Below are 22092 nucleotides of genomic sequence, written 5' to 3' on the forward strand. Positions count from 1 at the left end.
CTTGGCGCATACCACTACCACTGCCGGACGCACCCAGTAGCCACGACCTGGTCTCGGGGGGCTCCAAGTCCATCCCCACCATCAGGGGCCCTGGTGAACAAGCACCCTGGGACTTAGATTCCGTGCGCTGGGGACGCCTATTCAGTGGAGTGCTAGTGGTACCGCCAGGCGGTCCCTTACAGAGATTTACATTCACTTCTTGCCCCGTAGCCGAAACAGGAAGTGTGAGGATATGCCTTCAAAATGAAGGAATCCTTGGTTGTCACCAGGGCCACCAGAACTTTGGTCCCCATTAAAAGATTTGGCCTCTATTCCTGTTATTGGGACAACACAAAATTTTGGATTTTTGCCCTTTCACATTTGGTAAACAGGACAAGTAGAGAGAAGGTATCTCCAAAACTGGGCCACAGACAACGATAAAAACCTGATTGGTGATCGAATCCCTATCTAATCTAAAAAAATGTTTTGCCTTTAGTTATACTTTACTTTTTATGTGTATGTATGGAGGAGCTTGGGTCTCTTTCCTCAGACCTTTATCTGGACAAGATGAGCCTGTACAAGAAAGGCAGGCAGTGGTTAGTACGGGTTTGTCCACCAGCCTAGAGACTGGCAGCAGGAGCCACTTACAGACAGGCCTGACAGGAGAGTATTCTGTCAATGGGTACTGTATTGTCATACAACCCAACAATCCCACTGGTTACCCCTATCTGAGCTAAACCACAAACACATCATTTCACAAATACATTATTTCTATTTTATTTATACCGCTGATATACAGATTTTGTACAAGTCTTCATATGTCAGCACTTCTGCATACTGTGTCTCCGCACAATAAAAAAGTGCCAATTTAAAAATAGAAAATCAAACAAACGAAAAAAAAAAGTTAAAATAAAAACTCGAATCAATGTGATTGAGGCTATATGGGAATTTGTTTCCGTATTTCGTTTATAAAATCAAACAAATCAATTTTACTTAAACCCTCCGCACTTCTCTATAATCCGCATGAAACCCCGCTGATTATTGAAAATACCAACACCCAAAGGGGCTTTTCAGACCCGTCTATCCAGTGGTTTCGTCAATGTCACAAGCCCTTTATCATTAAAAGCTATAGTGGTTTGTCTGTTACTTCCTCTGTTGTGTTAGAAGCGTTAATTAGTGCAGGATTTTTTAAAGAACTCTTAATTTCAGTAAAATCTCTGGTCTTTTCAGAGCTGTTGCTATGTTGATGGTCTAGCGGTACAATTTCTAAAGCCACATTGTCAGGCCTGGAGTCCACTATGATCGCAGATGGAGATGCAGGATGCCCACCCTCCGATAAATGTTCTATGAAACTGTTGGTCTCCACCTGGTAGCCAGGGATGACCAAATGTTCATTGCGACAAGTTGCTTGGTTTCTTCTCTCACTTTTAGACTGCTGTTCTACAGACTGGTTGTCGCCAAGGTCTAAAGAGTCCCTGTAGGCTGTTGATTCACACGATGGTGTCCTCCTTCGTAACATCATGCTGTTTTCAGATACTTTGGTACACGAAGCTGTGCCACTCTTGTCCTCCATGGGAGGATCTATAGAAATACAAGGTGGGCTCATCTTCTTCTTCCTTCGGACCCCATTGATGTGCTCTGGGTCGGACTGAATGAGGATGGAGGAATCATGCTTATCATCAATGGAAAGGTCAAAGCAGGAATCTCCATCATCATCAATGGAGGGGCAAATCTGGATTGAGTGCCTCCTTTGGTCTTCTGCCCACATGGGCCTAGCTAAAAATCCTTGAGTATCAACACTGTAGAACTTCTTCAAGTCTTTACTGCTGGTACCTGCCAGGCTGGCTGTGCTATTGCAATTCTTTAGTAGAGGAGGAGATGACGCTTGGGAGATGAACGGAGAGACAGAGAGGCTCCTGTGGTTGGATTGTACTTGCCAGCCCTTTGCTGAACTGTTGATGTGGCTGACCTCTTCATCAGCCGGGTCTGATGATTCCAATGTAGACTCATCTGGATTGGTGTTCTCACTGCTGCAACTTGAGGGACGGCTGGGAATACTGTGTTGGCTGTAGACGTGCTTGCGTGTGCGGACACTGGAATGTCTGTGGTGGGAAGGTGGCTTGGGAGAAGACTGGGGGGTTCCCTGCAGAGATAGTGGGGTGGAACAGAGAAGAGGCGGAGCAAGTGTATTTGATGGTGTCCTCAGTTTTCCATTCTCCGATGATTCAACCTGAAGACCGTCCTTGGAGTCACCATTCTGATCAACGGCGTCAATGTGGATGGCCTCCTAGGGAACAAGCACAAGGCACTAATGTGAAATACTATTCTATAACAAAAAGGGTATTAAGCATACCTGCAGGGCAACTGCTGAGAATATAGGATGAGCTACAGAGAGATCATCCTTCTTGGTTACTTTGAACAGGTTGATATGCTTGCTTTGGGACAGAGATAAATAAGAAGGCAAACCACTGTATGGCACTGCTATGCATAATGCAGAGCCTTCATATCATATATAATGAGCAGGTTTAGCTTCCCCATATTCACTTACAAATTATGAACTGATACAGAATTTTTTAGAACAGTAAAGAGACACGATCACCTTGACCATTCTGAGAACAAACACCAGCTGACACCATCGTGTTGATTAACTAAAACTGGAGAATGTAAAATCTGGTGCAGCTGTGCATGGGAGCCAATCAGCTTCTAAATTCAGCTTGTTCAATTAAGCTTTGACAACAAAACCTGGAAGCTCTATACAGATTTTGCACTCTCCAGTTTTAACCACCTCCCGTCCGGCCGTTGTATATAAACGGCTGGACGGTGGCACTGCAGGGTCGGGTGGTCGTTTATAAACAGCCTCCCCACACCCTGCTTGTGCGTGCTCCCTGGGAGCGTGCAGCACCGCGATCCGGTGCCCGCTGTGTCCTCTGGATACAGTGGAACACCGATCGTCGGACGGGACCTCTGTATGAGGTCCCGATCCTGTGATCACTGATTGGCCAATCAGTGATCACATGCAAAGTAGTAAGCAAGATGTCACTTGTGACATCATTGCTTACTACGTGTGAAATCTGTGAATGATCACAGAGGTCACATGGTACAAGGCTATTCACAACAGCCTTGTACCATGTGACAAGCTGTGACCAATCACAGCTCACTCAGTAGTTCTCAATGACTGCAAGAATGCAGACAGAGAGAAAGAGAAATGATTACTTTTACATCCTATATGAGTGTAAAAGCAATCAGTGTAAAAAAAAAAAAAAATCTTCATCACCCCCCAAAAGTAGTACAGTGTCACCATGGTACTGCTAGGGTGACAGTATGTAAAAACAAAATAAATCATAATATAAAAAAAAAATAAAAATGTAAAACAAAATGTTTAAAAATTATAATTGTTGGTTATAAACTAATTTGGCTTATTTTTTTTTTACTAAAAAGATAACGGAATACATTTTGGCCAAGATTTATGATGAAATATAATTCATTTGCAAAACTTTATAAGAAAAACACTTTTTTTCAAAATTTTTGGACATTTTCATTTTCATAGCAAAAAAAATACAAATCCCAGTGGTGAATAAATACCACCAAAATAAAGTTTTATCTGTCTCAAAAAAATTGTAAAAAATTCATATGGGTACAGTGTTGCATGACCGCGCAATTGTCATTCAAAGTGTGATAGCACTGAAAGCTGAAAATTGCCCTGGTCAGGAAGGGGGTAAAAGTGTCCGGACTGGAAGTGGTTAATAAATCAACCTCCATGTATTTTGGTGGCAACTGCAATGGAAGAAGGGGTGGAAGGGAAAGGATGAGTATGAAGTGGTTAGGCATGGGGGAACTTTATATGAACCCTAGAGCTTTGCAGTGAATGGGCAGTATGATAGGTCCTCTTTAATACACATTGCATTACTGGACTCCTTACCTGCCTGTGTAGCAGTCTATTTAGACTGGGTGACCTTGAGGCTAAACGTGGTGGTGGGATTTTAGGCATGTCCTCTGGTTCAGCGTGACTGCTGGCGGTGGATAAAAGCTGGCATTCCACAGGTAAATTTGACGAACTACTGGAATCCACTGGTTGGGAATGGACTGATAAAACAGATCCTACAAACAATAGAAGAAAATCTGTCATTGTGTGTGTGGGCTAGCTTTGTATGATACAGTTTCTAGGCTTTAAAAACTCAATGACAGCAAACACGGGAAGACTGGGATATCCTAGGATCACATGACTAGAGCACCAGAGATAGGTCATCCAGATCCCCCCCTTTTAAATATACTTAAAGGTACACATGACACCAATTTTGAAGTAAAATGGCCAACATGGCCTTTTATTAACAAATATTTTAACACACCAACCATTCCTTACAACAGAAACATACAGAGTTGTTGTTGGTCTTTGAAGGCACCCCCCAAAAAATGATCTGAAATGCACCTGTGGACAACCATATTACACATGGCCTCCAGCCGCAACCAACCAGCTCGGAGACAACCATACCGTCCGCAGTGCAGCACCACCACCTTCCAGTTAAACCTTGGTTAACTGGAATGTCCCCGGGCACACCATACCACCGATGGGTCCCACACCATTATCTGTACCTCCAAGATAAGAACCGCCTCCAAAGACCAACAACCGCCCATGATCGAAATAACCCCCCTTTCCCCCCGAGAGGAAGACAATACTCACTAAATAGGGAGAGCGGGAGGGAAGCTCTATCACCAACGTCCAGCTCCGACTGACGCCCCCCCCCACCAGGACACCCCACCCTAAGGTGCAGAAGAGCATACCCATGCTCTCCCTCTACCAACCAGCACCCCATCTATACTTTTTCAAACCCCCTGGCACTATACTTAACCCTTTCTATTCTTCCTTCCCACTGTAGGTCTAGTCATGCCTGCCCTGCGCTAATTTTCTTTTCTTTTCCGCTACGGGCATTTATTTTTCCACTTGTCCAATAAATGCTAATCAGACAGACCAACAGCTTGTACTTCAGAAGCAGACTAAGCTTTCCTAGTTATGGGGGCTATGTATAGGACAATATGTAACAAAGTCAGAGTTCAGGAAAGACTTCGGTACAACCAGTCTGTCAGATTGTTAGCATGCAGTTACTGCCTGCGGCTATAGCCACTAGCAGAAATCATTGTGTTCTCTCGGCAGGGACGGATCCCCACCAGGAGAACACAATAGCTGCCAGGAAGGGATTCCCTCATCAACACTGACTGTATTGATGGGGGTATTAAGCGATTTTCTTTCCTGCAAACACAGGTTGAAAAATCGCATAATCTATGGCCTGCTTTAGACCTACCGTTTAAAAGAAGGATCCTGATCTTGTAGGGGGGTGCTGCCACTCTGCTTATGTTGGGTGAAACAAACATTTGAATAATAAGGATTTTTTTCTCCCTCATTTCTAGCATTCCACCTTCTGAGAAGCCAAGATTCTGGTGGCTTCTCTTTGCACTAGAACCCCCCTGTGGTTTGCTGGAAGGACATTCAGGCCGCTGGTGGTGCTCAGTGTCACCTTGTGACGTAAGCTCCGTGACAGGTTTGCTTTAATTAAAAATGGATACATTCATGCAGCAGGACGTATTGAATAATAACAGTCACAAATACCTTTTTTACAGCTGTCCTCGTAGGCCTCCACCTCCCGCAACGGGTATGACGATTTTGCTGGCAGAACAGGGCGGAACATGTAGCTGTCATTGGGCAATGAGAGCATTCTGGACACCGAAACCTTCCTGACAGTCAGCAGGTTCTGGGATCCCATCCCATCCCTCAGGTAGACGTCCCCATCCTGTAGAGAGAATGTAGAACATGCTGTCAGCTGGAGGACAAGGATGGAGGACTTTAGTGATTAAGGCTCCAGGGCTGCACAAAGTGAAGCTACGTTCCTTGCAAAGTAAAGGAAAGCTACAGTATATTTTTGATTCATCTGTCTAAATTCAGACGATGAAAGCAGCATTGTTGCTGAACGACTGGGTACAGGCCAAGCCAACAAGGCAGTGCTTTGTTTTCAGTGAACCATTATAAGTCTGAGTTTACCCACTAAATAAGAGGAGCAGTACACCAGGCTCATAAGCAGTTTACCCAGTTCTACCTGGCATACATCAGTGGTCTCCAAACTACGGCCCTTTGTTTGCCTCTATCCGGCCCTTGGGGCACTATTCCATCCACAACTGACACCAATGATAGGGCACCATTCCTCCCACTGACACCAGTAGTGGGGCACTAGTCCTCTCACAGACACCAATGATGGGGTGCTATTCCTCCCATTGATAACAACAACGAGGCACTACTACTTCCACTTAAATGCTGGGGCATTTGCTATTCCCACTGGCCACAATCCGGCCCCCAGAAAATCTGAAGGACAGTAAATTGGCCCTTTGTTTAGAAAGCATGAAGACCCCTGGTATACATCATTTGCTCTCATGGTCTGTAGCTTGTGGAAGTACCGGTAGTTATAATATGATTTTTAAGGGTAAGTCCAACTAAAACTGATATTTTAGTGATTGGTGGAGGCTGGTGGGTTTATTAGCCCTCATGCACACTTGACGTTTTTACAGCGACTGTTTTTGGCGTTTGATTTTTTTTTCTACAGTCAATAAACTCCCCAGCATGTTATCCTATTTGTGCTGCACTCATAGGCTGTAATCAACGTTGTTTGGCTGGGGCATTTTTTGGCTGGAAAAAAACCCCAAAACTAGTGGGTTTCTAGAGGCGTTTTTCAGCTGCAAAAACGCTCTATCACTGAACAACGCGGTAAAACATGGTAAAATGCAGCAAACAGATATTTTTGACCAAAAAAAATAATTTTTCTTCTAAACGCCGCTAAACGATAGATTACGGTTTTGGGTTTAGATACACTAAAGATACAATATGGGACTACACTTTGTGCACTCATGGTAGAGGAAAAGGCAGAATCTGCATCCTTAGGTACCAAAATCTCTTCTCCCTCCCGAAAAAGAGAGGCCCATTACATAGCGGTCTGAGAAAAACAGCGCTACAGCAAAGCCCACAAGCAAAGTCAAGGAAGCCACAGGAAGCATAGCGGAAGGTGATACAAAGTACACAAACAGGGAGCGAAGGGATTCACCTCGGGGCTGTAGGTTCGGGGCAGCAGGGGGAAAGGCAGGGCCTGCGGATGGGGAACGGGAGAGACGGGCCTTATGTCCTTCATCAGAACTGAGCCCTCCATTGACTCTGGGATCAATAATGTCACATTCTCCCGGCTCAGAGCCCCCTTTGGTTCCACCGTAAAGAAACAAAGCAAACAATTAGCCACATGTTAGGAGTGACTGCAAAGTCAAAGAGAGGCATAAGGGGGCAAAGTGCTAATGGATTAACATTTAAAGCAAAAGTCTGGGCTAAACAAATATCACCTATGGGTTTTTTTTTGCTGTCTCTGTCAATGCTGGGAAGACTTCCACTTCCACTCACTTCCCATCTTAAAAGGAAGTGATGAGAAATCTCTGCTGGCAAACACAGAAATGTGTTTTTAGTAATGTAAGCATTCTGATTTCTGTACATGCCTTCCTGTCCCACTAAAAACTGCTCCCCTCATTTCTTGTCCTGGTGTCACAGGGATAGGAAGTGAGGGAAAATCTCCAAAAAGTGATCACAGACAGAAATAAAACTTTTAACCCTTTCTGGCTCTAGCTAATTAGTTTGCTCGTTGTCTTAACAAAGCCAACAAGATCCATCTAACCACATCTAGGGGAAGCCACAACTGTATATTTTTTTTTATAAGCCCCTTCCCATCAGGGCTATAGAAACTGTGACTGCCCTAATCGCTTATCAGTTTCCTATCCAGTTATGTGGTGTGCCACACTCTTATAGGTGGGTTCTCTTTGGACACATGCATGCTTCTTGGGCTTTCATATTTTAGTAGAAGCCCCACCCAATCTTATGGAAGGGTAAGATGTAAGAAATTTACCCTGGCTTGTTTCAGCAGCTCTGACAGATCCTTTTTGGCTGGAGTCCGATCCCCGCCGATCCCCCTGCCATCTGGTGTAGGGGTGCAAGCTCCGCTGACTGGTGTGATTGCCCTGGACATCTCCAGCTCGATCTCAGCGTCCATCTCTGCGTCTTCCTTGGCCTCCTTATTGCTCTCCTCCAAGTGTTTCATCAGCACAGCCACCACAACATTAACCAGGACGAACTGGGCGATGAGGACAAAGGTGACGAAATAGACGGGGGAGATGATGGGCAGGTAGGTTAGGCACTGCTTGTCATCGCTGCTGCACTCACGGAGTGTATCCTGGACAGAGAACAATTCATGATGTTATCATACTGGGGAAGTGTCAGGGTGTCACCAGAGCAGGGGCGGACTGACCATTTGGAAACTCGGGCACTGCCCGAGGGCCCGGGGTCAGTAGGGGGCCCCATGAGATGCCCCTGGTACCTTTTTCATAGGCTTTTTTGAGTTTGGGCAAGGACACAGGGGCCCCATGAGTTGTCAGTCCGCCCCTGCACCAGAGATGCATTCTTACATATATCTAAGGATTTACACCCCACATCCCAGGGTCAGTGTTAAAGTGGAACTTTAGTCAGAAAATTAAGTCCTGCTGGATCACTTCAGGCTGGCCCCTTTTGCAGGTATGGCTATGTAAAACCTTAAAAATAAGTGCCTATACTGTTTAAAATCCACTAATACACTATTTCACCCTGCTCTGCACATGCTCAGTTGCTCTTTATTTTTAGGCACCGTGCCAAATTTGTAGAGGCTGATTGGCTGACAGCCTAAAGATTTACTGCTGTTCAGGGGCTCGGGGCTTCAGCAAAATAGCGGCCTCCAGCAAGAAGAAACAGGAGCAATGTTGGAGGCAATTTACAGCACCCACTAATTTTGGTAGCATAATTATTAATGTGGAATGTCCAGTATGTTCCTTGCTAAAGAACATTCTTTATCAGGTTGTTTTGGGTAAGGTTTTACTTTAATACTTCCATTCTTCAAGCATTGAAATATAATAGTCCAATCAAAATAACCTGCTAAGCAGACTAATCAATTATGTTATGGATATACAAAATTTGACTTATTTTTTTGAAAGTCAACAGCTAAGGCTTCATCTCCATATTTACCCACCCCTCAGCCACTGACATGACTGTCACAGGAACAGCAGCAATGATGCTTCTCGCTGTAAATTGAACCTGATTAGAAAAAATAATAACATAGAAGGCCGATGGAAGAAAAATGCCAAGCAGTCCATTAAGTATGTCTTTTTTATGTGTTTTACTAAAGCTAAGCTCCAGGCAGGGGCGGAGTGACAACTCATGGGGCCCCCGGGCAATAGGGGATCATGGGGCCCCCGTGTCCTTGCCAAAACTCAAAAAAGCCTATGAAAAAGGTACCAGGGGCATCTCATGGGGCCCCCTACTGACCCCGGGCCCTCGGGCAATGCCCGAGTTTCCAAATGGTCAGTCCGCCCCTGGCTCCAGGCACAGGATTTTTCATTTCAGTATATTCCTCGATAGCCAGAAGCATATAAATCCACTTTGTGTGTAGCAATAAAACCTTTGCTAACTCAGTTATTATCTTGTAAAAGTAGCAGTGACACCATCACTGTGCTGTACATAGCTTGTGCGGACAGCAAAGCTGTGGGAGGGACCTAGCAGGCCTTACCCACTATAGGCTGGCTGCAAAAAATTACAGGAGGGGGCGAAGACAAGACCAGTCACCCTGAACAAACAGTGACCGGTCTTTATTACAGGAAGCTCCTGCACAAAGGTAAAGTTTATTGAAAATATCTGGAAGATATTTAGACAAAATTCACTTATTCTGGAGTTCAGCTTTAACAATTTTGTCTCAGGATAGATCTATGCAAATGTCAAACAAATTTAAAGAGACACTGTCACATCGCCCATGAGAGTGACGCCTGCCCAGCACTATTAGTACAGACTACTTCCATTAAAGTGACATTAACGTTTTTGTTTTTTTGAATAATAAACATATTATACTTACCTTCTGTGTACAGTGGTTTTGCACAGAGCAGCCCCAATCCTCCTTTTCTTTGGGCACTCCTGGCCCCTCCCTCCTGCCAAGAACCCAAGCAGGCTCACTCCTGAACCGCTTCTCTGCATGTCCATGTACACACACAGCATGGCTCAGCCCTGCTTTTTCCTCATTGCTTCACTAGCGATGATTGACAGTAGCAGGAGCCAATGGTTCCCGCTGCTGTCTCAGCCAATGAAGAGGGAGAGCCCCAGGAGAGCTGCTGCTCTCATGCACATCGCTGGATGGAGAGGGGGCACAGGTAAGTATTGGGGGTGAGGGGGGCTGCTGCACACAGAAGTTTTTTTTACCTTCATGCATAGAATGCGAGAAAGTAAAAAAAGCTTGAGCCTGGAAATTGAATCCAGGACCTTCTGCATGTAAAGAAGATGTGATAACCACTACACTACGGCTTCTATAGAGATGCTGCAAAAACCATACAGCCAGTATGCTTTGCTTTCAGATGAGAATCAGGCGTGTCCATTGTAGAATATCTCTGTCCAACAGCAATTCTCCTTCTAACCTCCTAGATTGTAAGCTCCAAGGAGCAGGGCCCTCTAACCCCTCATGTATCGCATTGTATTGTTATTGTACTGTCTCATGTACTGTCTCCCATTTTATTGTACAGCGCTGAGCGAACTGTTGGCGCTATATAAATACTGTATAGTAATATAATAATAATAATAACCTGTCTTATCCCTGATAACAGTCACTGTTTCCTGCTACAAGTCAGAAACAGGGGCGGACTGACAACTCATGGGGCCCCCGGGCAATAGGGGATCATGGAGCCCCTGTGTCCTTGCCCAAACTCAAAAAAGCCTATGAAAAAGGTACCAGGGGCATCTCATGGGGCCCCCTATTGACCCCGGGTCCTGGGGCAGTGCCCGAGTTTCCAAGTGGTCAGTCCGCCCCTGGTCAGAAATGTGGGATCTGCCATTTCAGGCCTCCTTCTGAAAACATAACTTACCTGGTTGCCTCTTGGTCAGTGACCAAGAACAAGCCAGCAGCAAACAAAGTCAGCATGAAGCCAAAATCTCCCAATTTTCAGGTTGGCAACCAGACACCTAGACTTTTCAATAGAAGAGGTCACAGTGACAGCCTCTATATATCGTCAGTGTAGGTTACTTTAAAGCCCAACTCTAGTCAAATCAGTGTTGCAGTTTTGGATTGGGGCGTGAGGGTTAAAACAGAACTGAAAGCAAACTTTTTTTTTTTTTTTCATTTTGCATAGAGGAGGGTTTCTTTTTCAAATGTGTACCACTGGGGAGATTTCTCATCACTTCCTTTTACATAGTCACAACAGGAAGTGAGAGAAAATCCCTTCACAGCGAGGGGATCCCTGGTTGTCAATAGAACTAGTGACCCTTCTGAAGATTTCCCATTCACAAGGCTTAATTTATTAGGGCAGATCTGTTCCTTTTGGTCCCACCAACAAGTTGCATACATATCTTTGTCCTCCCCAGTGCTGTATGGAAGAATGCAAGGGAAATCAGATTGGTTTGCCATGGGTAACAAAGACAGTTCTGTACGATGCTATGATACATACAGCCCTACATGACTTCAGTGATGACCAGTATCCACTTGTTTCTCACCTTCATAATGCCGTTCCAGTTATCGCCTGTCGAGACGCGGAACAGGGTCAGGAAAGCCATGCCAAAGTTCTCGAAGGTGGCGTGTCTGCTGAGGCCCTCGCAGGGGTTCTCTTCATTACACACTGAAGACAAAGAAAGGTGTTAGAGCTTCTGCAGAGCAAGAATGCCTGAAAGAGATACTGTCTGTGTTGCCCCCTTTCAGTATAGGCTGCACAATAAGCTTGTGCGATAATCATGGACTGCAGAAATGGCTCACATTATCCATCATCCTATAGCTTTTGCTGATCAGTTGCAGCAACGTATTGCAAACACAAGACAGTTGTTACACGTGAAGGAGACTTGTGTGATTCAGTACATCAGTCAATAAGAGAATAAGCCTGTACGACGTACAAGCCTCCCCCACATGCCCCTTCCCCTGACTTCTCTGTCAAGATCAATGGCTCAACAATCAACCAGTCCCCGCATGCCAAGGTAGTAGGTGTAATCCTGGACTTTGAACTATCCTTTCGACCCCACATCCAAACTGTCCAAATCTTGCCGCCTCAACCTCCCTCCGCAACATCTCCAAAATAAACCCCTTCCTAACCAATGACACCACAAAGCATCTAATTCACTCCCTGGACATCTTTCACCTCGACTACTGCAACTCCCTCCTCACTGGATTACCTTTACATAGGCTAGCCTCAGGGGCGAACTGACAACTAATGGGGCCCCCCGGGCAATAGGGGATCATGGGGCCCCTGTGTCCTTGCCCAAACTCAAAAAAGCCTATGAAAAAGGTACCAGGGGCATCTCATGGGGCCCCCTACTGACCCCGGGCCCTTGGGCAGTGCCCGAGTTTCCAAATGGTCAGTCCGCCCCTGCTCCCAAGACCTCCTGCTCTCTAGCTCCCTTGTCACCTCCTCCCATGCTTGCCTCCAGGACTTCTCCCAAGTCTCTCCCATCCTCTGGAACTCCCTACCACAATCTGTTCAACTAGCTCCTACTCTATCCCATTTTATACGCTTCCTGAAAACCCTTCTCTTCCATCAGCTCCTCCCCTACCGTTATAACCGTTTGTATTTCTTGAACCTCCCTGCTAGATTATAAGCCCTAATGAGCAGCGCCCTCTGATTCCTACTGTACTAAATTGTATTGTAATTGTACTGTCTGTCTTTATGTTGTAAAGCGCTATGTAAACTGTTGGCGCTATATTAATCCTGTATAACAATAATAACAATCTCTATGTGACTACTTATCTATTTCTGTGACCACAGAAACTATGAACTATTCAAATTAATGGCATGGGAGGGGGCCAAGTTATATGTTACTGTGGGGAACCTTGTCTGGGATATACTGTAGTTCATCAGGTTATTCAACCTATCTGTGACAGACCCAACCAGGACAGGGGCTTTTGGAGGGGACTGCAGGCTACCCTCTTGCCTACTGACCATGGCCCTGGCATCTAAGAGGGCTCTTTTCTTTGGTGTGTGCCTGTGTGTGTGTGTGGGGGGGGACCTTTGGAGTAATTTATTTCAGATTCAAGTCCATGTCTCCCCCAAAGCACACAGGCTCTGAGAACTGGAGGACCAGGATACAGATTACACCTTAATAAACAGGTTAGAGCAAGAATCCTCAGCAGTTGTTTTGAGCTGATTATATCATCTTCTGAATCTAGGAAAGAGGGGGTTGAAACAGCCAATGCTAGTTTGGGCACAGAGATCCCAAATCTGTATCCCGGTCCTCCAGTTTTCAGAGTCTGTTTGTTTTGGGGAGATGTGGAATTGAATCTGAAGTAAACTACTCAAAAGGTCCCCTCAGGCACCCACCAAAGAATAGAGCCCCCTCAGATGCCAGGGCCATGGTCAGTAGGCAAGAGGGTAGCCTGTAGTCCTCTCCAAAAAGCCCCTGTCCAACTCCACATGAAATTAAAACTTCAGTTTCAGGTGTATTACCTTCAATGACAGGGGGAGTGGCCCTCAATCTATAATGAGAGAAATACAAGGCCTTCTGTTGCTGACCTGCTTCTTAAAATGCTAGCTGCTTGGCTGCCTTCATTTTCAGCACCTTCTAAATTGTCCCCAGAACAAGATGCAGCCAGTGTAGCCAGAGTGTAGTTCAGAATTCTTATATGCATGCTTCTTCAAAGTACTGATACCATTGGATCAGCATGGCAGTCAGGCAACTAGTATTTTCAAAAGCAGAGGTGTGCAATGGCAGCCTACGTATTGGTTTCATTACAGTTTTCCTTCATGGCGCATGTGACCAGCACATGGCGTTCTACAGTGCCCGAAGAACTTTAAAACTCTTTAACGGTGACTACATCTTGTGAAGTTCACAGGAACAGCTGTAAGTGATATGGCGAGATAGAAGTGGGAAGAATTCCACTGATAATGAGCAGATGTGTCTTCAGATGTTTTCTGGAAATGCTTCCTGATAGGCTGGAAGCCTGGCTGGGCCAAACGGTTTCATATAAAAGTCCTTTAGTGTTGCCAAAACAAGAGCGATCTTTACTCACCCAATTTCCCAAATAACTCGACACCGAGGGCAGCGTAGATGAAGAAGAGGAGCATGAAGAGAAGACCTAAGTTACCGACCTGCCAAAAGACACACACAGACCAACTGAGATACAGTCAATACATAATAAAACCAACCAGGGGCGGACTGACAACTCATGGGCCCCTGAGCAATAGGGGATCATGGGGCCCCTGTGTCCTTTCCCAAACTCAAAAAAGCCTATGAAAAAGGTACCAGGGGCATCTCATGGGGCCCCCTACTGGCCCGGGCCCTCAGGCAGTGCCCGAGTTTCCAAATGGTCAGTCCGCCCCTGAAAGCAACATCAAAGACAGACAGTACATAGATGCATGGGATAGCTAGGAAAAGATATTAATCCAGCTCTGACCAAAACTTTTCATTACCTTAGAATAAAGTGGGGATAACTGAGGAGCTCTCTGTTAGGGATGAGCATAACTGAGATTTTCATTTCCCTGAAATTTAGTTGAAAATCAGGTGATTTTATAGATTTTTCTCCATTTCGGCTAAATGTATTGGAGACAACAAGAAAGGTTGGTGGTTTTGATTGAACAAAAGCTCTGTTCTATTACCTAGGACCTGTTCTTCTGTCAAGAAAGGGAGCAAATTTCTACAAACTAGAGTTCTACTTTAAGCCCGGATGCGGTCCGGAACTCACAATGTTTTCTGTGCAAATTCCACACCGCATCAGAATCGCACCCCGTTCATGCGAACCGCTGCGGGTGTGTATGTTAAGTTAACAACACCCCGAAATCGGTGCGCAAAATGCGATGCGATGTGCAGAATCGAATCACATTGGTTGTGAATACCCATGCGATCTGATTCTAGTGCGGACACACAAAAGGGTCCTGCACCTTTTTGGTGCGGATGTGGTGCGATTGGAGCCATACATAATGTATGGCTCCAATCGCACCGCACACAATTCTCATGTGATTTGCACTTGAATGCGGTACGGTTCCTGTGCGAATCACATGCGACGTACCGCACCACATGAGTGTGAGCCTAGCCTTAAGGTTATCCTAAAGCTGCTTGGTTATCTTAAGTCTTTATCTTCAGTAAATGAAATAAATATATATATAATATGAAATAAATATACAGATAAGGACTTTTGATTTCTCATTTTTCTACTAGCTGGATGAACATAAAAATCAGGCAACTAGCATTTTCAGAAGGTCAGCATTGGCAGACCACCATCATAATGGGATTACTTTAATGGCAGCATAGCTTTCACATATACAGACTTATGCCCAGTACACATGATCAGAAAATCAGGCAAAAATACTGGTTTTCGAACAATCATATGATAATCTGATTGTTAGTACAGAGCTTTTGAGAGCCGATCACAACAGTTCATGCAAAATTATCCAAAGGAACAAACACGAAAAGTTTTCTGGTATAATACCAGAGTGTACTATTTTCGTTTAATCACTACAGTTTTTGTTTGAAAAAAATCTGAAGACCAGAACTATGCTCAGAAATGAGAGAATACATGACAATATAATACATTACAACACTTCCAAAGTTGTATTCTGTCGTATGAGAATTTTCGTAACTTTAGTAACCTCTTCATTTTCGATACGAGACTAGCATGCAAAAACAAACAAACGATCATTCGCCCCATATTCTTATGTGCATGAGGCTTTAGGTATATAGGGCAGGGTAAATTAAAGTGTTACTAAACTCCAGACCCTGCATTCACTATATCTGGTCTCCCCGGACCCTGCATTCACTATATCTTGTCTCCCCGGACCCTGCATTCACTATATCTGGTCTCCCCGGACCCTGCATTCACTATATCTGGTCTCCTCGGACCCTGCATTCACTATATCTGGTCTCCTCGGACCCTGCATTCACTATATCTGGTCTCCTCGGACCCTGCATTCACTATATCTGGTCTCCCCGGACCCTGCATTCACTATATCTGGTCTCCCCAGACCCTGCATTCACTATATCTGGTCTCCCCGGACCCTACATTCACTATATCTGGTCTCCCCGGAATCTGCATTCACTATATCCGGTCTCCCCGGACCCTGCATTCATTATATCTGGTCTCCCCGGGCCCTGCATTCACTATATCCGGTCTTCCCGGACCCTGCATTCATTATATCTGGTCTCCCCAGACCCTGCATTCACTATATCTGGTCTCCCCCGGCTCTGCATTCACTATATCTGGTCTCCCCGGACCCTGCATTCACTATATCCGGTCTCCCCGGACCCTGCATTCACTATATCCGGTCTCCCCGGACCCTGCATTCACTATATCCGGTCTCCCCGGACCCTGCATTCACAATATCCGGTCTCCCCGGACCCTGCATTCACTATATCCGGTCTCCCTGGACCCTGCATTCACTATATCCGGTCTCCCTGGACCTTGCATTCACTATATCTGGTCTCCCCGGACCCTGCATTCACTATATCTGGTCTCCCCGGACCCCGCATTCACTATATCTGGTCTCCCCGGACCCTGCATTCACTATATCTGGTCTCCCACAGTACACAGAACATAGAAATGCAATTATTTTAGTAAATATAAATGGCTAAATACCTTTTCTCATAAGCAGTATATAACAGTCTTGTGGCTTCTGTCAGTGTTCAGCAGAGCACTGGTTAAAGCTTGTTGAAGGAGTTTTCATTCTGCTATAGGAGGATGCAGGACCCCTGACCTCTGTTTGGACAGCGCTGTTTGGCCCTGTGATGATCACATGCACTTTCCCAAGCAAAAAAAAAAACCTCTCAAGCAATACACACCACATTGAGCATGTACAGAGTGACTCCACACAATATGTCTTATCAGGAGATAAGAGGGGGGCACTGAAAGAAGGGGAGGATCAGAGAAGACAGGATCAAACAGCGTTTTTACACAATGCAGAGGATTAACCCCTTAGGTTCCACAGTGAGTATAACAAGCATGCTTTATTGCATCTACAGACTGATTTTACGGTTGTGGGTTTAGTAACACTTTAAAATTAAGAGTGAGCAAGAAGCAAATGCGACAGTCAGTTTTTTGTAAGTGAAGTTAGCAGTGAAGGGATAAAGAGCTCAGTTATGCCCTAGAGAGTGAAGGACAGCTGTCAGAGGAGCCACCACAACCGCAGTTAATAAAATGATTGTTGAGGGACGCGGACGGCTGCGAGTTTCAAGTTACTTGATATGCATTGAGAGAGGCCACCCAACGATGTCCTATTACTACAGCTAATTCAGTTGTACGGTACAAACTAGAAAGACGCCTGAAGGACGCTCACCGGAGATGACAGCGCAGCCACCAACCTCACTGCTGCATATAAAGCAGTAAAGATGAAGCTGAATTTAAGAATTGCGCAAGGCGCTTTGGTTTGAGTTGAAGGAAGGTGAACCCGGGGCCAGAAAGCACATAAGCTCTGGTGTCCTTTACAGGTCTGCCTGTGCTGGAGATGTCATAAGTGTAATTGATAAGTTTAATAATTGGGCACAAGGATTCGGCAAGCTTCCAGCTAAGCATATTTTAAGCATAAAAACCTGCCTGGGAAAAATATTGTCAGCCTAATGTACATAAATAAAACCTATCAACTGCTACATCACCCCTGCCACCGAAAAATGGAATTTACGACATATCATCCTAATATTTATGCTTTCCACCCGCTTCCTTCTAAACTTGCACACTGGGGTAAGACACGTGTGCCTGTAAAGGAAAACTGGAATGGCTTTGTACATATTTATTATGCACAGGAGTGAAAAATAATTATTACATTCTTTTAAAATATGAAATATAGTCTATTAATATTTTGTGTTCTACTGACCAATCAGCAGGTGGCAGCCTTGGCTACTTTTCACATATATTAACCACTTGAGCTCCAGAGGATTTACCCCCCTTAATGACCAGGCCTCTTTTTGCTACTCGGCTCTGCACTAATTCAACTGATAATTGCGCGGTCATGCAATGCTGCACCCAAACGAAATTTACGTCCTTTTTTCACACAAATAGAGCTTTCTTTCGGTGTAATTTGATCGCCTGTGCGCTTTTTATTTTTCACGCTATAAACAAAAAAAGGCCAAAAATTTTGAAGAAAAACAATATTTTTTACTTTCAGCTATAAAAAATATATAGTAAACTCAAAGTTGTTTATAAATTTAGGCCAAAATGTATTCTGCTCCATGTTTTTGATAAAAAAAATCCCAATGAGTGTATATTGATTGCTTTGTTATAGCGTCTACAAACTATGGTATAAATACTGCAATTTACGCCATTTTTCTGCTATACAGCGCTGCGCTAGTTTAACGGACAATTGCACGGTCATGCAATACAGTACATAAATGAAATTTACATCCTTTTTTTCCCCACAAATTTAGGTTTCTTTCGGAGGTATTTGATCGCCTGTGCGGTTTTTATTTTTTGCGCTATGAAAAAAAAGGCTGACAATTTTGAGGAAAAAAAAACAATATTTTGGACTTTTTGCTATAAAACATGTCCAGTAAAAAAAAATGCAAAAATCAAATTTAGTCATAAATTTCTGCCAAAATGTATTCTGCGACATGTCTTTGCTAAAAAAAAAACCCCAATACGTGTAAATTAATTGGTTTACGTGAAAGTTATAGCGTTTACAAATGGCGGGAAAGATACTGGGATTTTTAGTTTTTTTTTTCATACTAATAATGGCGGCGATCAGCGAATTGTGGTGGCGATCAGGGACTTATGGCAGCGACCAGCGACTTATGGTGGGACTGCGGGACTGCGGCGGACATTCTGACATTGGGGGGTACTGACTTGGGGTCACTGACATCCCCAAAAACACTAATACAGTGATCAGTGCAAAAAAAAAAAACACTGACACTGTACTAATGGCAATGGGGAGGAAGGGGTTAACTTTATTTTGCAGGGAAGGGTTATAGGAGTGAGGGGAGTGTTTTACTAGGGGGCGGGGTGTGTACTGGACGGGACAAGGCTGATCGAGAAAGAGAAACTGTTCTTTCTCGATCAGCTCATCCTCGAGCTGATAGGGAAGTGAGAGACAGTACAGCTACAGCAGCTGTGCTGTCTGTCACTGTTTGCCGCCGATCGCCGGGACATAGCCGCTAAGGATCGGCTGTGACCCGGCGACTCACATCTGCAGCGGTGATCGGCAGGACAGATAGGGTGGCGCGCCTCGCGCGCCCCCTATTGGTTTACAAAACACACGTTTTAAAACGTGGTTTTGCCTGCGAGTGCCGCCGTATATCTACAGTGGCTGGGCGGCATGCGGTTAAAGTTAATCCTTACCTTATTTTTTTATAGGTACTTATATAGCACCATCAATTTATGCACAGCTTTACATATATATTGTACATTCACATCAGTCCCTAACCTTCAAGGGGTGTACAATCTAAGGTCCCTAACTCACATTCATACATACACATACTAGGGACAATTTAGACAGGAGCCAATTAACCTACCAGCATGTCTTCAGAGAGTGGGAGGAAACCAGAGTACCTGGAGGAAACCCACACAGGCACAGGAAGAACATTCAAACTTGAGGCAGGTGGTGTCATGGTTGGGATTTGAACCAACAACCCTAGTACTGCCAGGTGGAAGTGCTAACCATTTAGCCATATGTATATTGTACATCCACATTAGTCATATTCATGCATACACATACTAGGACCAATTTATACAGGAGCCAATTAACCTACCAGCAAGCCTATGGTATGTGGGATGAACTGGAGTACCCGGAGGAAACCCACACAGGCACAGGGAGAGCATTCAAACTCCATCCAGGTAGTGCCAAGGCTGGGATTTGAACCAACGACCCTAGTACTGCCAGATAGAAGTGTCAACCACTTTGCTTAATTTCTTTTAACAGAGTTTAATAGCTCAAACTGAAGGTCAGGATGTTGTAAAACACTGCCATTTTCATTGAAATGCTGGGTTGCCAAAATGTCTGTTCAAACCCAAAAACACAGTAAAGAGCTGCGTTTGCCTAGCTTTGCCTGCAGTGGCAGCACATCTCATTAGGATCTACTGCATCCAAAGAAACGCAAAAGGAAAGCAAACCAAAACAGCCTTAGATCCTCACTGCACCACTGAAGCAAAAGGGAATCCAGTGACATGCATTTGACGTGCATCTCATATGGAAGTTAAATACAGGAAATCAACACCCATCCACACAAGCCTTTACAGACATACAGTAGGTCAGAACAGTGACTGCCTCTCTCTCCCTCTATAAAGCCCTCTCCAAGGTTTCAATCAGAGATTTCCAGCCTAAAAAAATACACAACATGGCCGATAGTTTATGAACACCTGACCATTGCAACCATATACTATATATATTCCAAAACTATGGGTATTAATGTGGAGTTGGCCCCTCTTTGCGCCTCCACTCTTCTGAGAAGGCTTTCCACCAGATGTAAGAGTGCATCTGTGGGAATTTCTGGACATTCAGCCAAAAAAAAAATATTTGTGAAGTCAGGTTCTGATTCTGAATTAGAAGAGCTTGCTCTCCATTGGCATTCCAGTTCTTCCCAAAGGTATTCAGTAGGGGTGAGGTCAGTTCTCTGTGCAGGTCCCTCAAGTTCTTCCACAGCAATCTCCTCAAACCTGGTCTTTATGGAACTGGCATTGTGCACAGGGGTATAGTCCTGCTAGAACAGAAGAAGGTCTTCCCCAAACTGTTGCCTGAAGATTGGAAAATCACAATTGTCTTAAATGTCTTTGTACGCTGCAGTATTAGCAGTACCCTTCCCTGGAAACATCTGATCCCAAGAGATTGGCCATATAGTGTAGGTGTAATAAGTGTTCACAAATGTTTGACCCTAAAGTGTATCAACTTAAAATAAAAGTAAAACACAATTTACCAAAAACCATTATAGTTTCTCGTTAAGTGAATGGAGTGGGGAGAAGAGAAGAACGTAGACAGATAGAGTTGTCCGTCCCAGGGGCAGACTGACAACTCATGGGGCCCCCGGGCAATAGGGGATCATGGGGCCCCTGTGTCCTTGCCCAAACTCAAAAAAGCCTATGAAAAAGGTACCAGGGGCATCTCATGGGGCCCCCTACTTACCCCAAGCCCTCGGGCAGTGCCCGAGTTTCCAAATGGTCAGTCCACCCCTGGTCCACCCAAGTTCCATCTTTTCAGACCTGTCCAACCGCTAATCCCCCCCAAGATCTGTGATCCAGGGTTGTCTTTGGCTGTCTAAGGACAAGAGATCATCTCTTGTCCTGTCCAAATCGGGAAACTGTCAAGTTATGTTCACGACCCGCTTTATCTGTGAGTACTTTAGAAAAGGGAGTGTGTTTATGCAGATAGCAGCTATGCAGAGAAGGCCCACGCTATGGTTGGCTGCGGAGTGGCATGCTGAGCACTGCAGACATAATATTTCTCTCCGGGAGCGTTGGAGAGAAGCACCACATCCTGCTTTAACACATCTCTCTTCTCATTTTCCCCAGCTCCATTATTTCTGCACCATCAGCCCACACCATGGCATTTCAGTCATTGTAGCTCACGGTACCCAGGGAGGCCTGTCAGGATGCATTTTTCAGCAGGCTGTATAAGTGCCAAGCTGCTGCGGGGGCAGAGATGCCAGCCTGCTGCTCAGGCTTCTTGCTACTTAGCGATAAGGCAGGAGATGATCCAGAGGTTTACGGGGGACATGGGGTGTGCTCTGCTTCTGGAGAGTCCCATGCGTCCATCTTCAATGGTATCTTTAATTCTGGAGCATGCTTCAATAGTAGAAAATTAAGGACTGTAGGGCTTGTCCTTGTTTTTTTATTCACTAAAAAGCCTAACAATAAAGTACAACTCCAAAACTGTTTATTTTAGTTTTGGATACAGTAGAAATGAGTTAGAACTTTCACCAGCTTTTTGTTGATGCTTGTGTCCCAGTTGGGGAGGTTCCACTTATACCAGCTGCAGCAGCAATGGAGACAAAGAAATTCTAGCATAGAGGTATTGCTGGGGCCCTTCCTGCACTGCAAGGGGTATTTGCTTGTGAAGTACCTTCCTAGGCTAGGGATATCAGGAACATTTAGTAAGGCTTTCTCTGTAACTAGAGGAGCTGCAATCTGCTGCCTTGGTCTAGCTCTA

General features: G+C 44.8%; 1 protein-coding gene across 4 annotated transcripts in view; it reads right to left on the reverse strand.

The window, feature by feature from the left end:
* Positions 1 to 731: 731 nt before the first annotated feature.
* Positions 732 to 22092, reverse strand: part of CACNA1H (calcium voltage-gated channel subunit alpha1 H) — a 710377-nt gene continuing 689016 nt past the window's right edge. For 3 of the 4 annotated variants that reach the window (XM_089656030.1, XM_089656027.1, XM_089656028.1), the window contains 7 exons: positions 14046 to 14124; positions 11549 to 11670; positions 7902 to 8225; positions 7062 to 7208; positions 5582 to 5762; positions 3899 to 4077; positions 732 to 2266 (listed from right to left, as the gene is read on the reverse strand). In XM_089656030.1, coding sequence (XP_089512156.1) covers positions 1106 to 2266; positions 3899 to 4077; positions 5582 to 5762; positions 7062 to 7208; positions 7902 to 8225; positions 11549 to 11670; positions 14046 to 14124 — 2193 coding nt within the window. In that variant the 3' untranslated portion in view covers positions 732 to 1105. The remainder of the gene's footprint in view (positions 2267 to 3898; positions 4078 to 5581; positions 5763 to 7061; positions 7209 to 7901; positions 8226 to 11548; positions 11671 to 14045; positions 14125 to 22092) is intronic. The other variant, XM_089656029.1, reaches the window with a different exon arrangement.

This window comes from Staurois parvus, unplaced genomic scaffold, assembly GCF_062004578.1.
Source record: "Staurois parvus isolate SC_StPar_1 unplaced genomic scaffold, SC_StPar_1.0 ptg000882l, whole genome shotgun sequence".
Lineage (NCBI taxonomy): Eukaryota > Metazoa > Chordata > Amphibia > Anura > Ranidae > Staurois > Staurois parvus.